Raw genomic sequence first — 23309 nt, 5'->3', positions numbered from 1 at the left:
TAAGTTTAATTATCATCTCAAACACTTTCAACCCCCCCACCACTATGTGTTAGACCTAATTCTCGAACCGCAAAATTGGTCCTTGAGAGACGACCTAGGGGTCATTCCCTAGTTTATACTGCACTTTAATTGCACATCTAATTTGATTGGGCGGCGACACCCATCAGACTCATTTTTTTTCGAGTGTTCAATGTGGTCTCTAATTTCGTAATTTTATGTTCAATTTGGCCATTTTGCTGACTGCGTCTAAATCGTTCACGACTAAGTGTCGACATGAGCAATTAGTGAATTATATGACAGTTATTGGTTGAGGTAGCCACTTAAACACATAGTGATGTGGATTTGTGATATTTGAAAGTGATTTTCTGAAATTTAATTAGACGTTGGGGTTCTTTATGAGGTCTAGGTTGGAAAACTAGGGCTTTTGTTTTTGAAGTGTGAATGTTTTCTTTTCGTCATTTGGTGGGAAATTTCCCTAACTAAGCAATCTTCTTTTCAATATTCGTGGTTGATGAGGTATGTATGCTTTCCAATCTTCTTCGTCTTGTTGCAGTACTTGGGGGCACCGAACTTGTCATTCCTCACATGGTGGTGGTTAAAAGGGAGTGGGGTAATCTCTATTTGCAATTGTGGTGAGATGACAGTAGTAAAAATGACAAGAACTTCAAAAAATGTTGGAAGACAATTGTGGGGTTTTCATAACTACAAGGTTATCTGAATAAAAGCCTTTTTAATTAACTTAAATGGAGTTATGTGTTGGTAATTAACATTGCGTTTGAAGTTTTTTTTTGCTTAATAACAAAGTGGGTCTTCTAATGTGATGTATTGTCACTATTTCAAGTGGTGCTCTAAAGAAAATGTTGATGAAAGGGATGTTATCATTGCCAGGCAAAGGAAGAAGATTTATGATATGAAGAATTCAGTGAAAGTTTTGAAGAAAAAGGATGCAATTATTAATAGCAATAGTGTGTGTTGTTAGCGTACTGAACATACCTATGTTGTGTGTGTGTGTTTACATTGATGTGTTGTCTATGTCTTTAGGTTGATGTTTTTAGGTGGCCACAATGTTGTTTGGTTTAGTGTTTTAGGGCAAGGAATTTAAATGAAGTTGAGGTTCTGTAGTGTTAACGTTGGACCACTGTCTTTTGTAATGTCTACAAATGAATGAAGGAACGAAATTTGTATTTGTTTGAAATTGTTCAAATTAGTCCCCATTAAATTTGTGTGAATGTAGTCCATATCATGATGACTGATGTGTGAATAAAATGCAGAGTCAAAACCAGAGAGTTTCACAACTAAGCTCTGAATGTTTTTCACAACCTGTGAATTTGTCTCGAGAGAAACAAAATGAAAACCAGGAAGTTCCACAATTGAGTTGTGGCTTTTTCTATAACTTGTGAATTTACTTTAGGACTGCGAAATCGAAAGCAGACCGACAACCAATTATAAAATGTTACAAACCAATGTGTTACACACTCACATCGAAAACATTTTACACAATTCTTCAAAACATCACCCAACCAAAATGTAAAACAAACAATTGCCAACATAATGCAATAAAAATCTTAAACCCTAGTACAAAAAACAAGCATAAATTAGGAACACAAACCTGACCTAGACACGAATCAATGCTTCCAATTTGAACGATAAAGTCACCCAATGTTTGATTTCTTGGAGATTTCTCCACCAAACCACAATAAAAACATTCATATTTCAAAAGCCCCTAATTTGGAACCCACTAACCTCAAAATGTTTGGTTAAATTTATGAAAACCACTTTCAAATATTACAAATCCATATCACTATGTGTTTAAGTAGTCATGCAAGTAAACAATTGTCATGTAATTCACTAATTACTCATGTAGATAATTATTCATTAACGATATAGATGTCATGCCGTTAGTAAAAACAACCAAATTAAACATAAATTACAAAATTAAAGACCATATTGAACACTCAAACAAAATGAGTCTTGAATTGACAAAAAATTGAGGAATATAAAAACAAAAATTGATATTGAATGATGTAGGACTAACATTGGAAATGTTATTTAACACAATAAAACTTGACTAGATTAGGAGATATATGTCTTTTAATTTTTAAATTTGGGAAAAAAATCTCCAATTAACTCAAATGAGCGCATAATTATAGATAATCTGGATATAGTATAATATTAAAAGAAATACAAAATTTAATTTCATCTAATTCGCGATTATGTCCGATGTGTGAATACTATTTTTGATGAGTAATGAGTGCAGCAGAACAAAAGAAGAAGCAGTAGCAGCAACAGGAGAAGCAGAACACAGCCATGGCTGCAGCTCCCGAAAACGTCCCTTCCTTCATCGCCGCTCAGCTCAGCCACCTCCTCGCCCACTTCCGTCTCACCCTCAAGGCACTCTTTTTCTCCTTCTCTCTCTCTCTCTCTCTCTCTCTCTCTCTCTTTCTCTTTCCATTTCTCTCACATTTTCCTTTTTTTTCTTTTCTTTCTCAGGTTGATCAAATGTGGTCCGCCGACAAATACAACTCCGGCCCCTTCGATCGCTTCTCCCTCCTTATTCCTTACTGCTTGGACTTCATCAGATGTATTTCTTCCTTCAATCTTTTTCAATTTTCTTTCAATTCGGAATGGAACCAAACCTTTGCCTAGGGTTTCTTTTCTTTCCTTTTTTCTTTCAGGGGATGTTATATTCGACGCCGAGTCTCCCAATGCTGCTCCCGATGTTATTTTTGGCCCCGAGGACGATAGTTTTCACCCCTTTCACATGCTCCCTTCCCCCGAATCAAGTAACAACTGTTTGTCAGATTGGAACTACAAAGACCCCTCGCGTCTCTTAACCCTCATTCAGTTCTTGAGGTCTTTCTTCTTTCTTTTATCGTGCTTTTTGTGATGCTGATTGTGGTTCTGTTGTGACAAGATAGTTTGCTCAATTAACAGGGATCAGTATGTGTTGTACCAGAGGAAGCGCGTTGAAGAGGTTGATGATGAACGCTTGAAATTCGAAATCAGCACTATCTTGTCCAGAGAGGTAATTGTATTTTATTTTATTTTTGTTTTTAACTTTAACTTCTTTGTTTGCTAACTTTCAGAAATTTGAGTTTCCCTGGTGAAATTTCATTCGTTTCATGTTTAGAGCCTATTTTTAGGTTAAATCTTGCTTCACCCCTACCCCAAAAGCTGGACCGGATATCTATAAAAGAATAAGGGATTATATTTTTTTTATAGGTTAAGTTGACCTTTTACTTGATTGCAATTGTTTTTCTACAGGGAATAGAAATGTATATGGGCTCTAATGCTGAGAAGGTATTCCTTTAGAAAAAACTGTGCTGATACTTCTATGATCTATCGATGACCAAGTTAACTTAGCATTTGGCCATTGTTTACTTCTGTGACTTTACATTTTAGTATAGTTAGAGGAGGTTAAATTTGCTGTGCCCTTACTGGACATGAACATAAACAATATGGTGTCTTGCTGTCCCTGGAGATATTCCCAGAAGATATACTTACAGGTTGCTTTTGTTTCTCTTTTTAAATATTCTTTTGAAATTTCCACTTGCTTTCAAACAAACAACTTATGATATATTAAACGTAGGTTGTATATCCTGTTGGAAGAAAATATACGTCAGTACCTTCGGCTCCTCGTCTGAAGTTGGTATCTTCTCCTGAGCTGAAAGCCGTTTTTTCCATTGATGATGTCAAGCTACCTTCTTGGGTGGATGGGATGTAAGCATTTCAATTTTTTATTATTGTACGTGTCCCGTTCCAATGCTTATACAAGATGGGGATATTTTTTTATAATATTATTGCTTTTAATTGTTCTATTTTGCATAGGTGTTTGGCAGAATATCTTCCAAATCTGGAAGAATATCTTGGGAAACAGGTTAGCTTACATTATCTTTACTGTGTCTGTTTTTATTGTAAGTGCTTAATGAACATCCCCATTTATGTTAAAACTGATATAAATATTTAAATATGTTTTGAACTTAGGTCTTTGAGGCTGTTTCACTAATTGAAGTTAGAAGGCAGTTCATTGAAGCCTTAGCCAGTCCGTTTGGAAGGCCAATTGAAGCTGATCCTGTATCTGCCCTCCACACTCTCTCAAATTGCTAGGGCTGCTTTGTTTTTTATATTTATTGCTGACTTCTGATTGCTCTGTTTCTAGGTTTTTTGCAGGAAGGCAACTTTTCTTTGTGCATCTGGTGTTTTCACATTCCTGGTAATTTATGACACTCATTACATGTTGTATTCATTTGACAGAAGCTTTTGAAACATCAAAAAAGGTTTTCCACATGAGGTTTATTGCATAACTCATGTGATAACTTCTGTCATTTAAAGACATCTGTAACATGTGACTAGGTTAGGGCAGAAATCCATTGTCAGTATCTTTCATTTTAATTTGATGGAAGTCTCATGGCTGGCCAAACGAGAAAGTTCATTAAAACGTGTACACATTCCTTGAGTTTTAGATTAAGTGAACTTGATGCCCCTGTTTTAGAATTACCCATTTCCCTATTTTCTTTTCACGGCTATGACAATCTCGGTACATCTTTTACCTAGAAAACTGGAAAAAATCCTGCTAGTCGTGGATTTATGATCATCAATTAGCAAGATGATATTACCTCTCATTTCCAAAATGTTAAGAAGTACTGCCTCAGCACTAGATCTTGCAACAACATTTTATTTCATACTTTTCCAAAATACTAAGTTTCCTGTAATCAACACAGTATCCAGAGGTGGACTGCCTATTGTCGGGTAAGCCTGCCTAGTTAGCATCTGAGTATATTTTTGTGCATCTCCTCTGTCTTCATAAATTAGACCTTTGCCATGGCCTTTGGTATGGACAGTTCAAAAAATAAATCAGTACACTGAATGCAAAGGCAATATTTGGACGAGTAAGTAACTGTTAAGTAGTTTGGCTTCCGAACCAACCCCTTGTATCTCCAAGGATTCAGTAATGACTCTCCTTGATCGTGTAGTAGTTTGACTTTAGGATCCGTGAATCTCCTACCCATCCTAGGATTGAGGGACTTTGATACCTAGTAAACATTGGAGCTTACTGTGATGACAAGGTAAATGCCTTCCTGAGATGAATGGTGATACAAGGCAGACTGGTTATTATTGCAAACCATCCCAAATTGATACACAACAGTGTGAAAACGACTAAACTAGGGCTGTGGTATCTGTTCGAATCAATGAAGTTACCTGAAAAGCCGACATGTGATGGAAACCCTTGATGTGGTTTTCTCTTGATTGTGGACCAGTATATCAATCTACAAAATTCTATCTTATAAACAAGAATGCATGTCTTGGAAGCTACAAAATCTTGAACTATGAATCTAATCCAATGCGCCATTCATCTCTGAGATAAGCAAGGGAAGGATGATTGCTACTTGAAATATTACACACTCAAGAAAAGAACACTTCGAGAAGTCTATGCACCACTCTCGACCAAGGGATAAACAATGGCAGGAGGACCATCACTTTGGATATTACCCACCCAAGATAAAAACACTCCAACAAAGCCATGGGGGATTGCCACTTGAGTTATTAGGCGCTCAAGATAAGAACACTCTAAGAAAGAAGTGAAAAATCACACTTCCCAAAACTTTCTAATTCTCATTCAAATTCAAGTGTATGGATACATAGTAAGGATCCCTTTAAAGAAATGGAAAGAAGTATTGGAAAAAAAAAAAAAAAAAAACCAAACCAATGCAATTGCTTGTCCTAATTATGTGTAAATGAAGGGGAAGTTACAGCCTCCTCGTTAATGAAGTGATTAGGTTTAGGAACTTGCATAATTTCTTCATTACTGAGGTGGTTATGTGTTATGTGGGTTCGTGTACCTTTCCACTTCATTCTACCTTCCAAGAATTTTCTAGAAAGTTCTAGAACATTATGGAAACTTCTAAAAAATTGGCCATCACATTGTTCTAAAATTTACTAGTTGTGTTATGATTCTTGCTTCCTTCTTGTCATCCTTCCTGTCCCTTCAAAAGTCTTATTTGTTCTTTCTTTTTCTGTCATTTTTTTTCGTGCTCACATCACATACCATAATAAATGACTTCGACTTCCCCTTAGCAATAAAACCAACTGGTAGTTCTTCTTCATCAAGATCTTCATGCTAGAAATAATTTTTCATATCAAGCTATAAAATAGGGGTCATGGAGAAAAGGAATCTTACTGAAGCCAAAACCACTGGAGAAACTGTCAGTTTAGTCTTGATCATACAAACTCCTGAAAGGATGAATGTTATTTTTAGGGCCAACTTGAAGCATTTATAGCCAACAACACCTTATAGCGATGTTGATGGTGATATCTTGTATGATTTTTCTGAGGCTGATGGTGATATCTTGTATGATTTTTCTTTATTTATTTATTTTTTACATTTATAATTGGTATTGCACTTGACCAAAATCCTGATACTTTGGTTTGCCTAGGTACACTTCATGATTCCAACTCAATTTCCAAAGCAACAGCCCGCTGTCATGCTTCAAAGTTCACAGGTTTTATTTGTTTCCACTTTCCTACATGTTTTTTCTTGAGAATTTAAGATTGAATATGACAGCTAAACAAACTGCTTATACTTATACATCCATTTTGAGTTGCTGCAAAATGTCAAATTTGTTTTGGTATAGTGACAATGAGTATGGAACCTAGTCTTCATGCATCCTACCCAAACCCCCCACCAGGAGAACAATCCTAGTGCTTTTTCAAAATGTCAAATAACACTGAATTATTTCAGTTACGTATTTAATGTAACAGAAACCTGGCGATCTAATTGTATGGTATAGTTTCTTAAACACCCATATACCTTCTGTTGGAGACATAGAGGACAAGTTCTATAATCTATTTCGAAAGTATGGATAATGTGCTGGAAACTAACATGCTCGTTTTCTGTAAAAAAGTATAGTATTGTACTTTAAATAGTTAACATGGAAATGTTCTTTGAATATAATTGTATTTTATTCATCTACTCCCAAATTATTTTGTTAGGAGGATCTTCAAATCAGGATAGTAGAACAAATTTGTATGTTTCTGACGTAATCATGATGTACAATACAAGTGATTTAATTTAATTATTTGCGTTATTGCAGCATTTTAATTCACAAATGGCACCTTTGAAGTCACGGCTTATCTCTGATTATCCATGGAGTCCGAGATGGGAACCATTACAGATGGCTGAGCGTATTTGGTGAGTGCTTTGTATTATTTGCTTTGACTTTTTTCATTAGGTTAACACTTTTTTTCCTGTTCCCACATTTATGAACTAATACGAATCGTTTCTATAGTGAGTTTCTGGCAGACGAGGCCTTGAATTTCAAGAGGCAATGCAGTGAGGGTCAGGTTCAGTAGTAACATAACCAATCTCTAAACATGTTCGTTCAAAAATGTCATTTTTCGATCCTCTTGGTCATTGTTTTTGGGAATTTTTCTTGTATGTTAATATCGACATGGAAAAGAAAAAGGGTATATATTTAGTTTATTTTCCGATGATTTTATTAATGATTGTATGTCTTAATTTTGTAAGGACTCTTAAAAAGATGGTTTTTTTTTTTTGCACTACGTAGGTTTTTTATTTTTTCATTCAAACATAAACACGAGCATCTTCAATTCTTTTCTAACAAATCTTAGATTTTTTGTAAGCTACCTCTGCTTTCAACATTAGTTCTTTAGAATTTTGAGATAATTGTAAAATCTAATTATAAGTTCATTTTGTTCTAAAGAAGATTAGCTGAAGTTCTTAAAATTAATGATAGGAATGTGTTTTGAGCATTGCTTTAAAAATGGATTGTCTGGTTTTGTCCACTATTGGTCGGCCATTTGGTTATTTTGTGAAGTAATCAAATCCGGTTTATTTATGAACAGGTTCAAAAAATTCGAATTTGACTTGCTTCACAATGGACTGATTCATTAATTTATTTAACTATATTTTTTTTTCTTCAATTTCAAAAATAAAAAAAAATAACAATTTTTTTTAATTGAAATTATAAAATTTAAATCAAATACAATCCAAAATGATATTAAATTTTTAATATTATTAAAATCATGATAAACTTTAAATACAATCTAAAAGTATAAAATAAATTACTATTTAATATCATATCATTATCATCACTTATTCATCTATAATATTATATTATTTAACTAATAAATCTATAAAGTAAGGTTTAAGTTTAAGTTTATAATTATCGGCTTTTTAATAAATTAAAATTTATTGAGGCTTTTTAATATAATTTAAAATTTATGAGTAGGTTGATAAATCAATCTAAAATGACTCTCAAATTTTATCTAGTTTTATCAATACTAATTTTTAGAGAGAAGTAATTATTTTGTACAAAAAGTCACATTCCATTTATTTACATTTATTTAGATGTTTTTTTTTGTTTAAACTCTTTTTTTAAAAGAAAAAATAGTTAAAAATAACCTACTTTGGAATAGCTTATTATTTTTAAAAAGCAGAGGATATGATTGATTAAGAAAACGTTTTTTATAATTGTAACCAATCTTCAATAGTTTTTATATTCATTAGAATTACTTAATTTTTATCATTTTTTTTTTCAAAACTATTTAGCTTATAAGTTTAAAGTTGGCTTATTGGAGATTTATCAAAAAGTGAGTTAAGCCTCTTTACCATAACTACATAATTGGAGATTCTAACAACTCTAAAGTAGATTTTAATCTCAATTTATTGATTTTTAACCAACAAATATTCATGTATTTTCTCTTTTTCAAAGTACGATGTCCTTTTGAATATATAGATCTGACCTGTAATGAGTATGATTTACTTTTAAATTTCAATTATTAATTAGAAAAGGTATTAATATTATATGTGGTAAATTTCTTTATTGACATTTTTAACTATTTACTTTTGTTTAGTTTAGAAGAATCATGTTTGATATGAAAATAAAATTACTCCTTTAAATGCCGTCTAACAAAAATGGGAGTGTGTAGAATCCTAATTTTTAATAAATAAAATAATTGTTAATCTTTTTAATCAATGTCTAGAGCACTTATCATTTACTATTAACAAACTAAATGAGTAACATGTAATTGTTTCAATTTCATCAATTTGTTCAAGTTTTAGTTTTGGATAAGTAATTGCACTAAATTTATTTTGAAAGTAGGATTATATATAGTAAAACAAAGTAATAGAACTATTATATAGTCACTATTAACTATCTCAATGTATATACTAAGTGACCTGAAAATTTTGAAGTTATAATATTTTCATCAATTCAATACATATTTATAATCTATACAAATAGATTTTTGCAATACCATTTTTCTTTATGGAGTAAGCCTTTTATTCTAAACTTTCTATTTTAAATTTTGATCATTCTGGAAAAATACTATGATTTTAATAAATTTAACTAACAATAAAAAAACCTATTAAAAAATATAGGAAAATTACTTCTATTTCCTCTTAAATTGCGACATGTAAACCGTTTTCTAGTTTTAAAATAGACTTCTCCCTTAAATTCTGAATAAAATAAGCAATAACATCTTACTCACGTCACTTACATTGTAAAATAACACTTACATTTACAGTTCTTATGTGACTAATAAAATAACACTTACATTTCTTATTTCATTTATATTTATACATATATATTTTTTATAACATATTTATACTTATGCTTTATAAATATTTATTTTCTTTATATTAAAAAAATTTTAGAATACAATTTTTAAAAGTTTATAAGATAATTTATAATCAAGTGAGAATATAATTTTTCAAATATTCTAAAATTATTTATAATTTATCTAAAATTAAAGGAGGTCTTAAATTAACATAATTCATATTAAGTTGGAGTGAAAGTGAAAATCAGAGTTATGTAATAAATAGAAATAAACATGATCAACATAGAAAAAAAAAATCCTAATATTTTAACAACACTTTTTAACAAATTTTTTTATAAAAAAATACGTATAACTATTTCATTCGTATGTTTAAATTTATTAAAAAATAAATATTTGAAATATACTAATTAGTACATATATGTTGTCAAAAAGTTATAAAAAGAAATATTGTTAAAACAATTTAAAAAAAAAAAACTCAAAAACCCATAACATTGTTGACAACAATGCATTCCTAAAATATCTAACAACCTTAGAGTTAGTTATTGAGTTGCCATTGTTTCAATCTCCAGCTGTTGTCTACTTGCCACTCCAACCTTATAAAACTCTAAAATAAATATTAATATTCTATATTATTCTGTAAGGAGGAACAATGTTATATTATAGTACTCTTTGATGTGAAATTTATTTTCAGTTAATATATTTAAACTCTTGATAAAAGAAAAACATTCAATAATTACACTTCACAATAAATTATATGTAAAATTTACTAAGAATGGAAACTCATACTTGGTTATTAATAATGAAAAAGTTATTAAATTTTATCAACATTTCTTAATATAATATATACAATAATTGTTATTTCTTTGGAGCATTGTGTAATTATTTTTGTCATGTTATATCACATTCTTGATTAATGTAGAGAAGAAATATTGGGTTGGTGAAGAGTAAATGATCGAGTGTGTATGATGCAGATCCGTTAGGTTTGAAGCTTCAATTTTTCTCTCTCTCAGACACAGAGAGAGAGAGACACAGACATATGTGTATGAAGGTGTCGGTGTCGGCATAATAGTCAAGTTCGTAGTTACATTGTCCCTTTCGTCATGCCTAAGCCATTTGAACATTTTTATATATATTTACAGCTATGCACATGCAGTGCAAATAGAAAAAAGAAAGCTTAAAACTTTGAGAATAGACTGAGAAAGAGAGAGAAGCATTTTTCAATCTTGCTCTCTCTCTCTCTCTCTCTCTCTTTCTCTCTCTGTCGGTCAATTTTCGATCTGGGTCTCTTTTATTCAGTTCGGAATCTCGTGGAGTGTTGTCTCATACCTTCATGGGAGTTGCTGAATTGGGGTGCTCCTGATTCTGTATCTTCCTCTCACTTTGTGAGTTTTCAAGTGGGGGGTTTGTGATCTAAATTCTGGCTTCATTGCTCTGGAATTTCATCTGGGGTTGTCACAAACTGAGTGATCCATCTACTTTGGAGACAAAGATTGCTCTTTTGAGGTGAGTCTCTGATGTAATTTTCGAAAATGATGGTTTGTTTTTTGAAGTAGATTTGGCGGCATAGGGAAATGACATTTCTGTTTTTGCCTTTGGTGAGTTGAAGTGTATTGTTGCCTCAGTCACACATAAGTTTGACCCTCGTATCATTTAACTTCATCTGTTTTTTTATCTCGGCAAATTATTGGAGTCTTAGAGATCTAAACATTTTTTCCATGTTGCAAACTGTTGATGGTGCTTGTTGAACCAAGTGATCTGATTCATGGTAGTGTGCATAGGTCAGATACAGATCCGAGCTTCAATTTCTATACCAAGTGAAGGGAGCTGCTTCTGAAGGGGAACTGGAAGTGGAATGGAAGAGAGGAATCTTTCAACTGATCTTCTGAGCAATTAGAAGTTGCAAGGCTTTTTAAGTAATGCGTGTATCTTGTTGAGCTTGAACTGTTTTTTGATCCGTTATTATCATCTGGATAGAGCTTAGTACGAGAGTATGATGGAGTCAGAAGGAGAAGCTGGGGTGAGTTAAATGTTATGTGAATTTTCTGTCTGATTATTCCTTAAATTGGAGTGAGCAGCTGTTGTTTGGGGTGCTATTATTGTTAATTGATGATGTTCAATGATGCATTTTGGTACCATTTCCAATGAGCAGGCAAAGCCAATGAATGCATTGGGTGGTCAAGTCTGCCAGATCTGTGGTGATAATATTGGGAACAATGTAGATGGCAATCCGTTCATTGCTTGCGATGTTTGTGCTTTCCCCGTTTGCAGGCCTTGCTATGAGTATGAAAGAAAGGATGGAAATCAGTCTTGCCCTCAGTGCAAGACCAGGTACAAGAGGCACAAAGGTAAGTGAGGATAAAATCGTTGGTTACCAATATATTTGTAAGAAAAAAAGTGAAGGGAAGATTTTTATATGCTTGAGGAAGTTTATATGATGCTATGAGTAGCTTTTTATTTTAGAGAAAATATAGCCTTTTGTTTGAAGAGAATTTTCTCAATGAACTATATTACTCAAGCTTGTATAGCCATGACAAGCTTTAGACTACTGAAGCCACTAAACAAAGCCTGTAAAATCAAGCAAGTCCTTCACTCTTGGACTATACAAAGGATAGTATAGGTAGTTGCAGAATACAATGCTGTGCCCCTACAATTCATAGTTTGGCTCTTACCCTTTTTTCATCCAATTTTGCTGAGTATGTAAACAGTTCATAGAAGAATTCAGCTGTACTGATGACCCATTCCAACTGCTTAATCTAGAATTAGGAGAAGACACCAGCCACTTAAGTTATTGGCTTGATTATGTGACTGTAATTCCTTAAGTTAATCTTAGTGATTAGCTTATTGAAGATTTGCTGATATGCATGGTGCAAACTGCAATACAAAATCATAAAATAATCAGATTTATGCTCAAGAAATTTGCTTTCTTTCCAGTGCCCCCAAAACACAACATTGTTTTGTTTCCACCTATTGGATTGTTTACCTCCAAGATGAAATTATTCTTCCACACAATGTAATATTTCATGATACAAAGATTTCTGTTTTGATCTGCTATTTCCAGTCCATATATGAAGGAACTCTACCTTTCCAAACTAAGTAGTAATTACCATGCTTACTTAAATGATTCTAGGTAGTCCTGCTATTCTTGGAGACCGGGAAGAGGATGCAGGTGCTGATGATGGTGCAAGTGACTTCAATTACAGTTCAGAAACTCAGAACCAGAAACAGAAGATTGCGGAGCGCATGTTGGGCTGGCAAATGGCATATGGTAGAGCAGAGGAGGTTGGTGCTCCAAATTATGATAAGGAAGTTTCGCACAATCACATTCCTATGCTTTCCGGTGGACAGGAGGTAGTTCAACTAGGTTCCTCTGTGATATTTTTCTCCACTTCCACACCCAACCATTAAAAATGTCCACTTTATCCATCATTACTCTTTTAGAAAGTATCTCTGAATGGAGTTTGAAATTCAATTTTCTTTGGTATGTCTTCTTCCATTTCAGGTTTCTGGAGAATTATCTGCAGCCTCACCTGAGAGGCTATCAATGGCATCTCCTGGTGGCCGTGGGAAGCGCGTCCACAATCTTCAATATTCGTCTGACATTAATCAATCACGTATTTGCTTGCACCTTCCTCCTTGAGCTATTCACAATATCAAATAGTGTCGTTGTTATATATATATATATATATATATATATTTCGTTTTTGCTTAGCTTTCTGATCTTATGTGTTTGGTTATTATATTTGTACAGCTAATATTAGAGTTGGGGATCCTGGATTGGGCAATGTGGCATGGAAAGAAAGAGTTGATGGCTGGAAAATGAAGCAAGATAAGAATGCTGCTCCAATGAGCACGGGCCAAGCTACATCTGAAAGAGGAGCTGGAGATATTGATGCTAGTACTGATGTGCTTGTGGATGATTCCTTGTTGTAAGTACTTATTTAATTACGAGAATATATGCTGCTCCATTTCTGTTGTGTTTATCTTTACTCTTAGCTCTGTCTGTTGGTATAAAGGAGCTTTTCTGAATGTCATGGGTGATTTATTCCATAATCACTGTTATTATGCTTTTTGGCAGTTAAAGATTGATACTTTGTGAATCGTACTCCCTGTTGTAATAATTTTTATGATCGTTTTAAATAACCAAATTCATCCATAATGCTTGTCCCTTGTCTTCAGATTCTGTGTGAGACAGGACTAAATAATTTGTTTCTATCATGCAGAAATGATGAGGCTCGACAACCTCTCTCCAGGAAGGTTTCTATTCCATCATCTAGGATCAATCCATACCGAATGGTCATTGCTCTGCGGCTGGTTATCCTATGCATTTTTCTTCATTATCGAATAACAAATCCTGTGCCCAATGCATATGCTTTGTGGTTGATATCAGTTATATGTGAGATTTGGTTTGCCATATCTTGGATATTGGATCAATTCCCCAAATGGCTCCCTGTGAACCGTGAAACATATCTTGACAGACTTGCACTAAGGTAAGGCCTCTCTAGATGATCAGAATTTTCCTCTTCTTTAATCTTTCATTTTTTTATTTTGCCTTTTCATTATGATATTCTCTTACTACAAGCACCATGTGAGTTGCAGATATGATCGAGAAGGGGAACCATCACAGCTAGCAGCTGTTGACATTTTTGTCAGTACTGTCGATCCATTAAAAGAGCCTCCACTTGTGACTGCTAACACTGTATTATCTATTCTTGCTGTTGACTACCCAGTGGATAAGGTGTCCTGTTATGTCTCTGATGATGGTGCTGCTATGTTGACATTTGAAGCACTGGCTGAGACATCAGAATTTGCAAGGAAATGGGTTCCTTTCTGCAAGAAATATAACATTGAACCCAGGGCACCTGAGTGGTATTTTGCACTGAAGATTGACTATTTGAAAGATAAGGTTCAACCATCGTTTGTCAAAGATCGAAGAGCAATGAAGGTGAGAGATTGACCTACAAATGGACTATCATTTTCTTACGGGCAGTTTTTAAGATCAATTCCTTTTTCTGTTTCACAGAGGGAATATGAAGAATTTAAAATCCGTGTCAATGGACTTGTTGCAAAGGCACAAAAGGTTCCTGAAGAAGGATGGGTGATGCAAGATGGTACACCATGGCCAGGAAACAACACCAGAGACCATCCAGGAATGATTCAGGTAGTTTGCTTGTTTATTTAACTTTTTTGGTTGGTGGGATTCTTATGGTCAAGAGTCCTTACAACAACCTTTCATCTTTCATTCATTACTTTGGAATTATCTCAAAAGTTTCATCTTCATAGATAGAGTAAATGTTAGTGGGATGAAATTAACATATCTAATGTTTCTATTTTCTCTTTTGAATTTGTGTTTGAAAATGATTTCCTCTTGTAAATGAAATGACCTTATGAATAACATTTGACACATCTTATTCCATGCCTGTCAGATTTTGTCAGGAACTGAGGGGTATTATAATAAGCATGCCATTCACTAAGTTGACATTCTCTACCTGCAGGTTTTCTTGGGCCAAAGTGGAGGGCTTGACACCGAGGGTAATGAACTTCCACGTTTGGTCTATGTTTCTCGTGAAAAACGTCCTGGGTTCCAACATCACAAGAAGGCTGGTGCCATGAATGCACTTGTGAGTAACTAGAAAATTTGGAAATTACTTATCTTCACCTATGTCTTTGTCTAACCACAGGTGGTTCATATAACTATTTCAGGTTCGAGTGTCTGCAGTCCTTACTAATGGACCTTTCTTATTGAATCTTGATTGTGATCATTACATAAACAATAGTAAAGCGTTGAGGGAAGCTATGTGCTTTATGATGGATCCGAACCTTGGGAAAAATGTTTGCTATGTCCAGTTTCCACAGAGGTTTGATGGTATTGATAAGAACGATCGATATGCCAACCGTAATACTGTTTTCTTTGACGTAAGTAACTTGCACCATACTTATCTGAGGTTTAGATCAAAGATTTAACATAATGACATCCAACTTTTTTTTGCAAGGATGATCCTTTGTTACTTTACGTATATTGCCATTAACTTCTTTGTGATACTTATCTCTGCAACCTGTCTCTTTCTGAACAGATAAATTTGAGAGGTTTGGATGGCATTCAAGGCCCTGTTTATGTGGGTACTGGGTGTGTGTTCAATAGAACAGCATTATATGGTTATGAGCCCCCTATTAAACCTAAGCATAAAAAGCCCGGGTTGCTTTCTTCACTCTGCGGTGGTAACCGGAAAAAGAGCTCAAAATCTAGCAAGAAAGGATCAGACAAGAAAAAGTCTGGCAAGACTGCTGACCCAACTGTGCCTATTTTCAGTCTTGACGATATAGAAGAAGGGGTGGAAGGTATGCCTGATCTTTTTAATTTTATTAATTTTGGCCTGTGTGCTTTCATTGGTAGGAATGCCTTGTAAACTATGTTTTGCCACATATTGATGTATGAAGATTTGTATATCTATCTCTATTCCATTTCTAAAGTAAAGTGTGTGGTAGCTAGCTATAAGATTCTGTGAGAACTTCAACTTAACTTAAAAACCATTTTCTTATACAACCTTTTTATTTAGGTGCTGGATTTGACGATGAGAAATCACTACTTATGTCACAAATGAGCCTTGAGAAAAGGTTTGGTCAGTCTGCTGTCTTTGTTGCCTCTACACTCATGGAAAATGGTGGTGTTCCTCAGTCAGCAACTCCAGAAACACTTCTCAAGGAGGCAATTCATGTTATCAGTTGTGGTTATGAAGACAAAACAGAATGGGGAAGTGAGGTATGAGTTACCTTATGTTTAAGGCTCTTTTATGTTTCTTATTCCCAAGTCTCATAACATCATTTTACTGTTATCAGAATAATGCATTCAGGGACAAAAGTATGAATCAGTATAGCGCTGTGTTTTTAGTGATTTATATGAAAGTTAAAACGCTGATTTAAGCATCCTTTAGTGATTAGAATAAACAAGATGCAATGATATAATTTCACCAAAGATAATCTCTGTTCTGTTGTGTTCCACAGATAGGATGGATCTATGGTTCTGTCACAGAAGATATTCTTACTGGATTCAAGATGCATGCCCGTGGTTGGAGGTCTATCTACTGCATGCCCAAGCTCCCGGCGTTCAAAGGGTCAGCTCCTATCAATCTTTCTGATCGTCTGAACCAAGTGCTTCGGTGGGCTTTAGGTTCGGTGGAAATTCTTCTTAGTCGACATTGTCCCATCTGGTACGGTTATAGCGGAAGGCTAAAGTGGCTCGAGCGGTTCGCATATGTGAACACCACAATCTATCCAGTCACTTCCATTCCCCTTCTCATGTATTGTACCTTACCAGCTGTCTGTCTCCTGACTAACAAATTCATTATTCCACAGGTTTGTGATTTCTTCCTTAAGAGTTCAGTATATACTATATAGCATACTCCTTGTAGCCTTCATTTGGATGCTGTTCTCAATGATCAATTTCCTCATTGCCTTATTTTGGTTATGACTTATGGGTAGGATATATTGCTAAAAGTAAGATAAACTTTTCTTGGAGAATTTCAATATAGGAATAGTAAGCTCAGTCTTCAATTTGGGGTCCTCAAACAAATGAGATATGATCCATGTTCAAGATGATTCATACACATGTTTTCTTGTCTAAGAATTTCTTTTGGTTAACAGTGACTAAATTCTTTGAAACTGTCACTCTACTGCACTTTGTAAATTGTGGTGTGGTATCTCTTATGCAAAACATACACAACTTCTCAAAATGTAATCTTATGTAACACAACACCACCTTTTACTTTTGTTTTGCAGATTAGTAACATTGCAAGTATATGGTTTATCTCTCTCTTTCTTTCCATCTTTGCGACCGGTATTCTTGAGATGAGGTGGAGTGGTGTTGGAATCGACGAGTGGTGGAGAAACGAACAATTTTGGGTTATCGGCGGCGTTTCGGCCCATCTTTTTGCCGTGTTCCAAGGTCTGCTGAAAGTGCTTGCTGGAATTGACACTAACTTCACTGTTACCTCAAAGGCATCAGATGAAGATGGAGACTTTGCAGAACTGTACATGTTCAAATGGACAACCCTCCTGATCCCTCCCACAACACTTCTGATCATAAACCTGGTTGGAGTTGTTGCAGGTATCTCCTATGCCATCAACAGTGGCTACCAATCATGGGGTCCCCTCTTTGGTAAGCTATTCTTTGCATTCTGGGTGATCATCCATCTCTACCCTTTCCTCAAAGGTCTCATGGGACGCCAGAACAGAACACCAACCATTGTGGTGGTCTGGTCCATTCTTCTTGCATCCATTTTCTCTCTTTTGTGGGTCCGAATCGACCCTTTTACCACCAAAGTCACTGGTCCTGATGTTGAGCAGTGTGGAATCAACTGCTAGGGAAACAAAGGCATGACAGATTGAATAACATCTTTGTCAAACACCTATGTCAACCAACAACATAAGCCTGGTGGGAATGTTGTGATTAGGCTTATGTTGTCATTGTCTTCCAATTCTTTGGTTTACAGATTTTGATATTTGTTCTTTGCTTGTTTAAGTTATGTGCAGTTAAATGGTCCATACACAAGAAATCATGTTAAGTTATGTGCAGTTAATGTGGACCATACAGAAGAAATCAAAGTAGAATCAAATCATTCAAGGTTGTTTATTTTTTTGTAATACTTTCAGCATATCTTCCATTCTTTTGGAGCTTTTCATCTTATTTATAAACAATTCATCAGAAGACAATATCCTTGTATACACATCATTGCTTTCTGAATCACCTTTTCTTCTGATTTATTTTCATTGCAAAATATGTAAACAAGAAGCACAAGTTATGAAAAAATATGCTCCAACAAAATCTTAACTAAGAATACAACTTATTTATTTAAAATTGTGTACATGATACTTGTTTCTAAAATGTTTTTCTTCTCATTATATAAATTATTAAATATTTCTTTATATAAATCAAACTCAATATAATATATATTTGTGAGAATATGTTAAAATAGAAATAATCTGGTCCTTCAGTCGCATAATCTTAAACAATTTTGATATAATAATTGTGATAAAATGAAGTTATAATTTAATGGTCGGATTAAATTAAATATTTACATAAAATTGTTGGTTTTAACATTTAATAAGAATTGTGCCTTTATAATTTGATTTTTCCTTATAAAAAATAATCTTCATTTTAAAAAAAATAAATAAAATTTGTTCTAATATGTAATTTAAAAAAAAAAATCATTTTATTAAAAATTGAGAAGATGAGAGTTATATTCTAATACACCAATATCAGAACCAAATTCACCAGAATTAAATTAAAAAATAATAAAATAATAAAACATAAATTTATATTTCCAAAAATTACTTTTTCGAATAATTTTGCTAAACAAAACTTATTAATTTGTATATATTTTTTAAAACTATCATTGTAATACTTAAAAATAAAAACATTATCTCATAAAATTTTCCATACTGAAAGGTCGTATTTAGAATTGTTAACCTCTGGATGAGTAATTCGAAGAATAAAATGATTTTGCATTGTTGTATTTATAAAAAAAATAGATTCTCTATTGCATTTTTTGTTATTTTTAATTATATTTTTAAAATGCATTAATATATACTAATTTTAATGTTTTAAAACATTAAAAAAATTTAAAAATATTAATATTGATAAAAAAAGAAAAACCAAAAAATAGCAGAAAATATGTCTATAAGTTTCATAAAATGATGTTCAAGCTTATGTTATCTAAAAGGTTGCTGAAATCAATAATTGTGATGAAGCATATGATATAATAATAAATACAAATTAAATTTTGGGACCATGACCTTGTTCTGTCTTACTAACATAAAAGTTGATGTAACAGAGTTATTTAAACATTAGTAAAAAGATTATTAATTGAATAATTAATATGTGTGATACATTGATAACTAAATGAGTCAATTTGAATTAATGTCTCAGTTGATGTAATTATATATATTTTCAATATTTTTTCATGAAAATAAGATTTAGATTGTATTTTAAATAAATTTTTCATAAACATTCCAAGAATAGAAAAAAAAATCATTTTCTATAAATAAAATTAGTTTATATACATGTTAAAAATAATATTTTATAAATTGAATATGAAAAAAAATTATAAATTAACTACTAAATAATGTCCTTTATCTATTTTTAGTGTAAAATCCATGTCGTGATTTAAAAACTATAGAAATTGAGATCAAGAAAATAATAATAAAAAAAAAAAAACCTTCCTAGGGTTTTGTCTATCATTTTCATGTTCTAGCTAGTTTCCAAAAAAAGATAGACAAAGATATAATTTTGAGGCCACTAGTGTGAGTTATATTTCATAGAAAATGATAGATAAAGATGAACCTCACATAATTATTAAAATTATGTCTTTTATTTATTGTCCATCCATTGAATTATAGGGTTAACATTTAAGTAGAGAATTCTATTGTTCATTTCTTTTTTAAGAGTAGAAAAAATGTCTAATTTTGGATAAAATCAATAATAGGTATTTAATGAATTTTTTAAATGGATATTTGTTATTTTTACATACAGAATTTTGTGAATATTTAAATACTTACAACTAAATTTACTATCCACTTTTCAGTTGAATAATAACATTATTTTGTATTGTAAAATTACAAAATAAATATACATAATTGATGTTTCAAAGTAATATTTTTGATATGTTATCGTTATAATTAATAGAACAAGTTTTTCATTAATTACATGAATTATGTATAATGTAAGATGAAGAAAATTAGGAAATAAGAATGAGTATTGAATTTGGAAAGAATAGATTACAAATAGATTAAAAAATATACGCTTAAATTTTTATATTCATTTAAATAATTTCATATTTTATAATTATTTTATTTTTACGTTTCGTGTCAAATAAATATAAAAGTGTATCATCGTATCTAACTCAAATATAAAGGTTAAATATGTTTTTAATCCCTATATTTTGGGACGATTTTGATTTTAGTCTCTCTTTCAAATTGGTACAATTTAGTCCTTCAACTTTAGAAAGCTTTGGTTTTAGTCATTTTTAACAATTTTTTTTAACTTTATTTATTGTTTCAAGCATCTTTCATTGTAGCATTTGGATTGTTTACACTGTTTGACACATTTTTGTTTCAATGTTAACTGAGAAACGCGTTTGAAACCGCAAATAAAATTAAAAAAATTTAGTAAAATGAACTAAAACCAGAGTTTTCTAAAATTAAATAACTAAATTATACCTTAGTTTGAAAGAGGGACTAAAGCCAAAATCGTCTCAAAATACAGAAAGTAAAAACGTATTTAACCCATAGATAAAGATAAGGACATTGATAATAAAAGTGATAGGCCTACCATGGAATGAAAGTATACTAAACTCAATAGTCCAAAAAATGTTAAGTCATTTTCCAATGCACATTCAGATGCTTCTTTATGATCGCAATCGGATACAAAAAGATAAATAATAAATACAAATAATTAGGTTTTGTCTATTTCTTATTATAATAATAATAATAATAATAATATAATATTGTTAAGCGTGAAACATTAACCTAATCGCAATGCGTTCTCGTTTCTCGCCTGCAGTGAGCGAAAGATGCCTATGTTGTCGTTTTGTGAAGCGAGGGAAGGGTCCAAGGCGTCGTTTTCGTTCCCTTCAATTACTTCCAAGCCTCTGACTGTTGTGCATCAATTCTTGTATGATTCTGACATCTCCACCATCACTATATGCAATTTTATATATCATTTTCTTTTAATCTAATAATCCTAACACCGTCCATTCCGATATGTTTTCCACAAATCTCACCTTCTCACTCATATTTATCCTAAACTAATTTTACACTTATATATGCATTATGCATTGATGTTTCTATGTGTTTTATATGTTAATAAATATATATTATATTAAAACATATTTATTTAGAGATTAAACAATAATATTTTTAAATTTATAATTAAATTTTTAATAGGATTGAAAATTATTTATAAGTTTTGAAAGTTAACATTTATGTGGAAATGTAAAGAGTAAAATTTGTAAAAATACAAAAGATATAACATCTGAAAAAATATACAATAAATTTTTTAAAAGTATAAGAAATAGTCTATGCATATTTGTTATATATACAAATCAGTACATAGATATATTAATTTAATATGTATTGATAGACTCGTGAATAAATTTGTCTAATATCTAATGTTAGACTCGTTTAATAAGTATTTGAACACATTCATCTAATGTGTATTACTATACTAATCTAATGTGTATGAACAGACTCGTTTATTGTGTATTGCAAGACACGTCTAATCAAAGAATAAATAAAGTTGTCTAATGTGTATTAATATACTCGTATAATAAACAAACTCATCTAATGTATATTGCTAGACTAATTCAATCAATGCATAGACAAATACATTTAATGTGTGTTATAAGACTCGTTAAATCAATGGATAGATAGACTCACTTAATACGTATTCCTAGACTCGTCTAATTAATGTATGAAATGACTTGTTTTATGTAGAAAATATTTGTTTAATTAGTGTATGTATAGACTCATCTAATGTGTATTGCTAAACTTGTCTAACTAGTGCATAAACAAAAGTGTCTAATGTATATTGCAAGATTCATCTAATCAATGAATGAACATACTTCTTTAATGTGTATTAATAGACTCGTTTAATCTGTGTATGAAAAAGTTTGTTAATGTATATCGTTCGACTCGTCTAATCAATATATGAATGACTTGTCGAATGTGTATTGTTAAACTAGCCTGATCAATTCATCGACTACTCGTTTAATCAAAGTATTCCTAAACTCATCTAATCAATGTATGGAATGACTCATTTAATATATTTTCGTTATATTATTCTAATTAGTGTATCCACAATCTCGTCTAATGTGTATTGTTAGTCTCGTGTAATATTTTTTGCAATAATCTTTAATAAGTGTATGAAAAGACTTGTCTGATGTGTATTCTTAAACTTGTGTAATAAATGCATTGACAAACTCTTCTAATATGTATTGCTAGACTTGTCTCATAAGTATATGAGCACACTCGTGTAATGTATACTGATAGACTCGTCTAATCAATGTATGTTCAAACTCATCCAATGTGTATTGCAAGACTCGTCTAATCAACAAGTGAACAAACTTCTCTAATGTGTATTAATAGACTTGTCTAATTTGTGCATGAAAAGACTTGTGTAATTTATTTTGCTAAACTTGTCTTAGCAATGTATAGACAAATTGGTCTAGTGTTTGTTGATAAACTCATCTAATCAATGTATGGACAAACTTGTCTAATGAGTATTCTTAGACTCATATAATCAATGTATGAAATGACCCATCTAATGATTTTTACTATGCTCGTTTAATTAAAGTATAAACATAATTGTCTAATTAGTGTTTGTTCATACTTGTCTAAAGCGTATTACAATCCAATTAATGAGTTGACAAACTTGTATTATATTAATAAACTTGTCTAATTTATGTGTAGATAAACTTGTCTAACATATATTGATAAGGTCATCTTGCCATTGAATGTTATTGGTAAACTCGTCTAATCAATGTTTGGACAAACTCCTGAGTATTTTGAAACTCATGTAATAAATGTATGAAATGTCTCATTTAATGATTTTTGTTATACTTGTCTACTAATTGTATGAATAAACTAGTGCATTGATAAGCTGGTTTGATTTTTTTATTATATTTGTTTAATCAATGAATGAAATGACTTTCTAGTTTTATGTTATATTTAATCATTTA

The 23309-nt window shown here is 32.1% G+C and overlaps 2 protein-coding genes across 6 annotated transcripts; both read left to right on the top strand.

Annotated features, from left to right (window-relative positions):
* The first annotated feature begins 2217 nt into the window (after positions 1-2217).
* LOC106762819 (BRISC and BRCA1-A complex member 2) lies at positions 2218-7496 on the top strand. The gene is made up of 13 exons (XM_014646893.2): positions 2218-2391; positions 2491-2581; positions 2676-2853; positions 2935-3025; positions 3265-3300; positions 3408-3506; positions 3590-3720; positions 3829-3877; positions 3985-4074; positions 4160-4213; positions 6435-6500; positions 7092-7189; positions 7287-7496. The coding sequence occupies exons 1-13, from the start codon at positions 2308-2310 to the stop codon at positions 7348-7350; spliced, it is 1131 nt and encodes a 376-aa protein (XP_014502379.1). The 5' UTR covers positions 2218-2307; the 3' UTR covers positions 7351-7496.
* Positions 7497-10565: 3069 nt separating this feature from the next.
* Positions 10566-18316, top strand: LOC106761907 (cellulose synthase A catalytic subunit 3 [UDP-forming]). Of its 5 annotated transcripts, none has more exons than XM_014645518.2 (15): positions 10566-11082; positions 11363-11596; positions 11729-11924; positions 12707-12927; positions 13079-13190; positions 13328-13505; positions 13800-14066; positions 14176-14521; positions 14600-14737; positions 15072-15197; positions 15280-15492; positions 15651-15915; positions 16134-16336; positions 16579-16929; positions 17353-17937. In XM_014645518.2, exons 2-15 carry the CDS (start codon positions 11570-11572, stop codon positions 17935-17937), a joined length of 3228 nt encoding a protein of 1075 aa, XP_014501004.1. In that variant the 5' UTR covers positions 10566-11082; positions 11363-11569. The 5 variants fall into 5 exon arrangements, with proteins under 5 accessions (XP_014501004.1, XP_014501002.1, XP_014501003.1 ...); XM_014645516.2 differs by having other exon boundaries at positions 11358-11596; XM_014645517.2 differs by having other exon boundaries at positions 11349-11596.
* Positions 18317-23309: the final 4993 nt, after the last annotated feature.

The sequence above is a fragment of the Vigna radiata genome, chromosome 5, assembly GCF_000741045.1.
Source record: "Vigna radiata var. radiata cultivar VC1973A chromosome 5, Vradiata_ver6, whole genome shotgun sequence".
Classification (NCBI taxonomy): domain Eukaryota; kingdom Viridiplantae; phylum Streptophyta; class Magnoliopsida; order Fabales; family Fabaceae; genus Vigna; species Vigna radiata.
The sequence above is the reverse complement of the archived record's forward strand: the minus strand, read 5'-3'. Positions and strand labels throughout refer to the sequence as shown.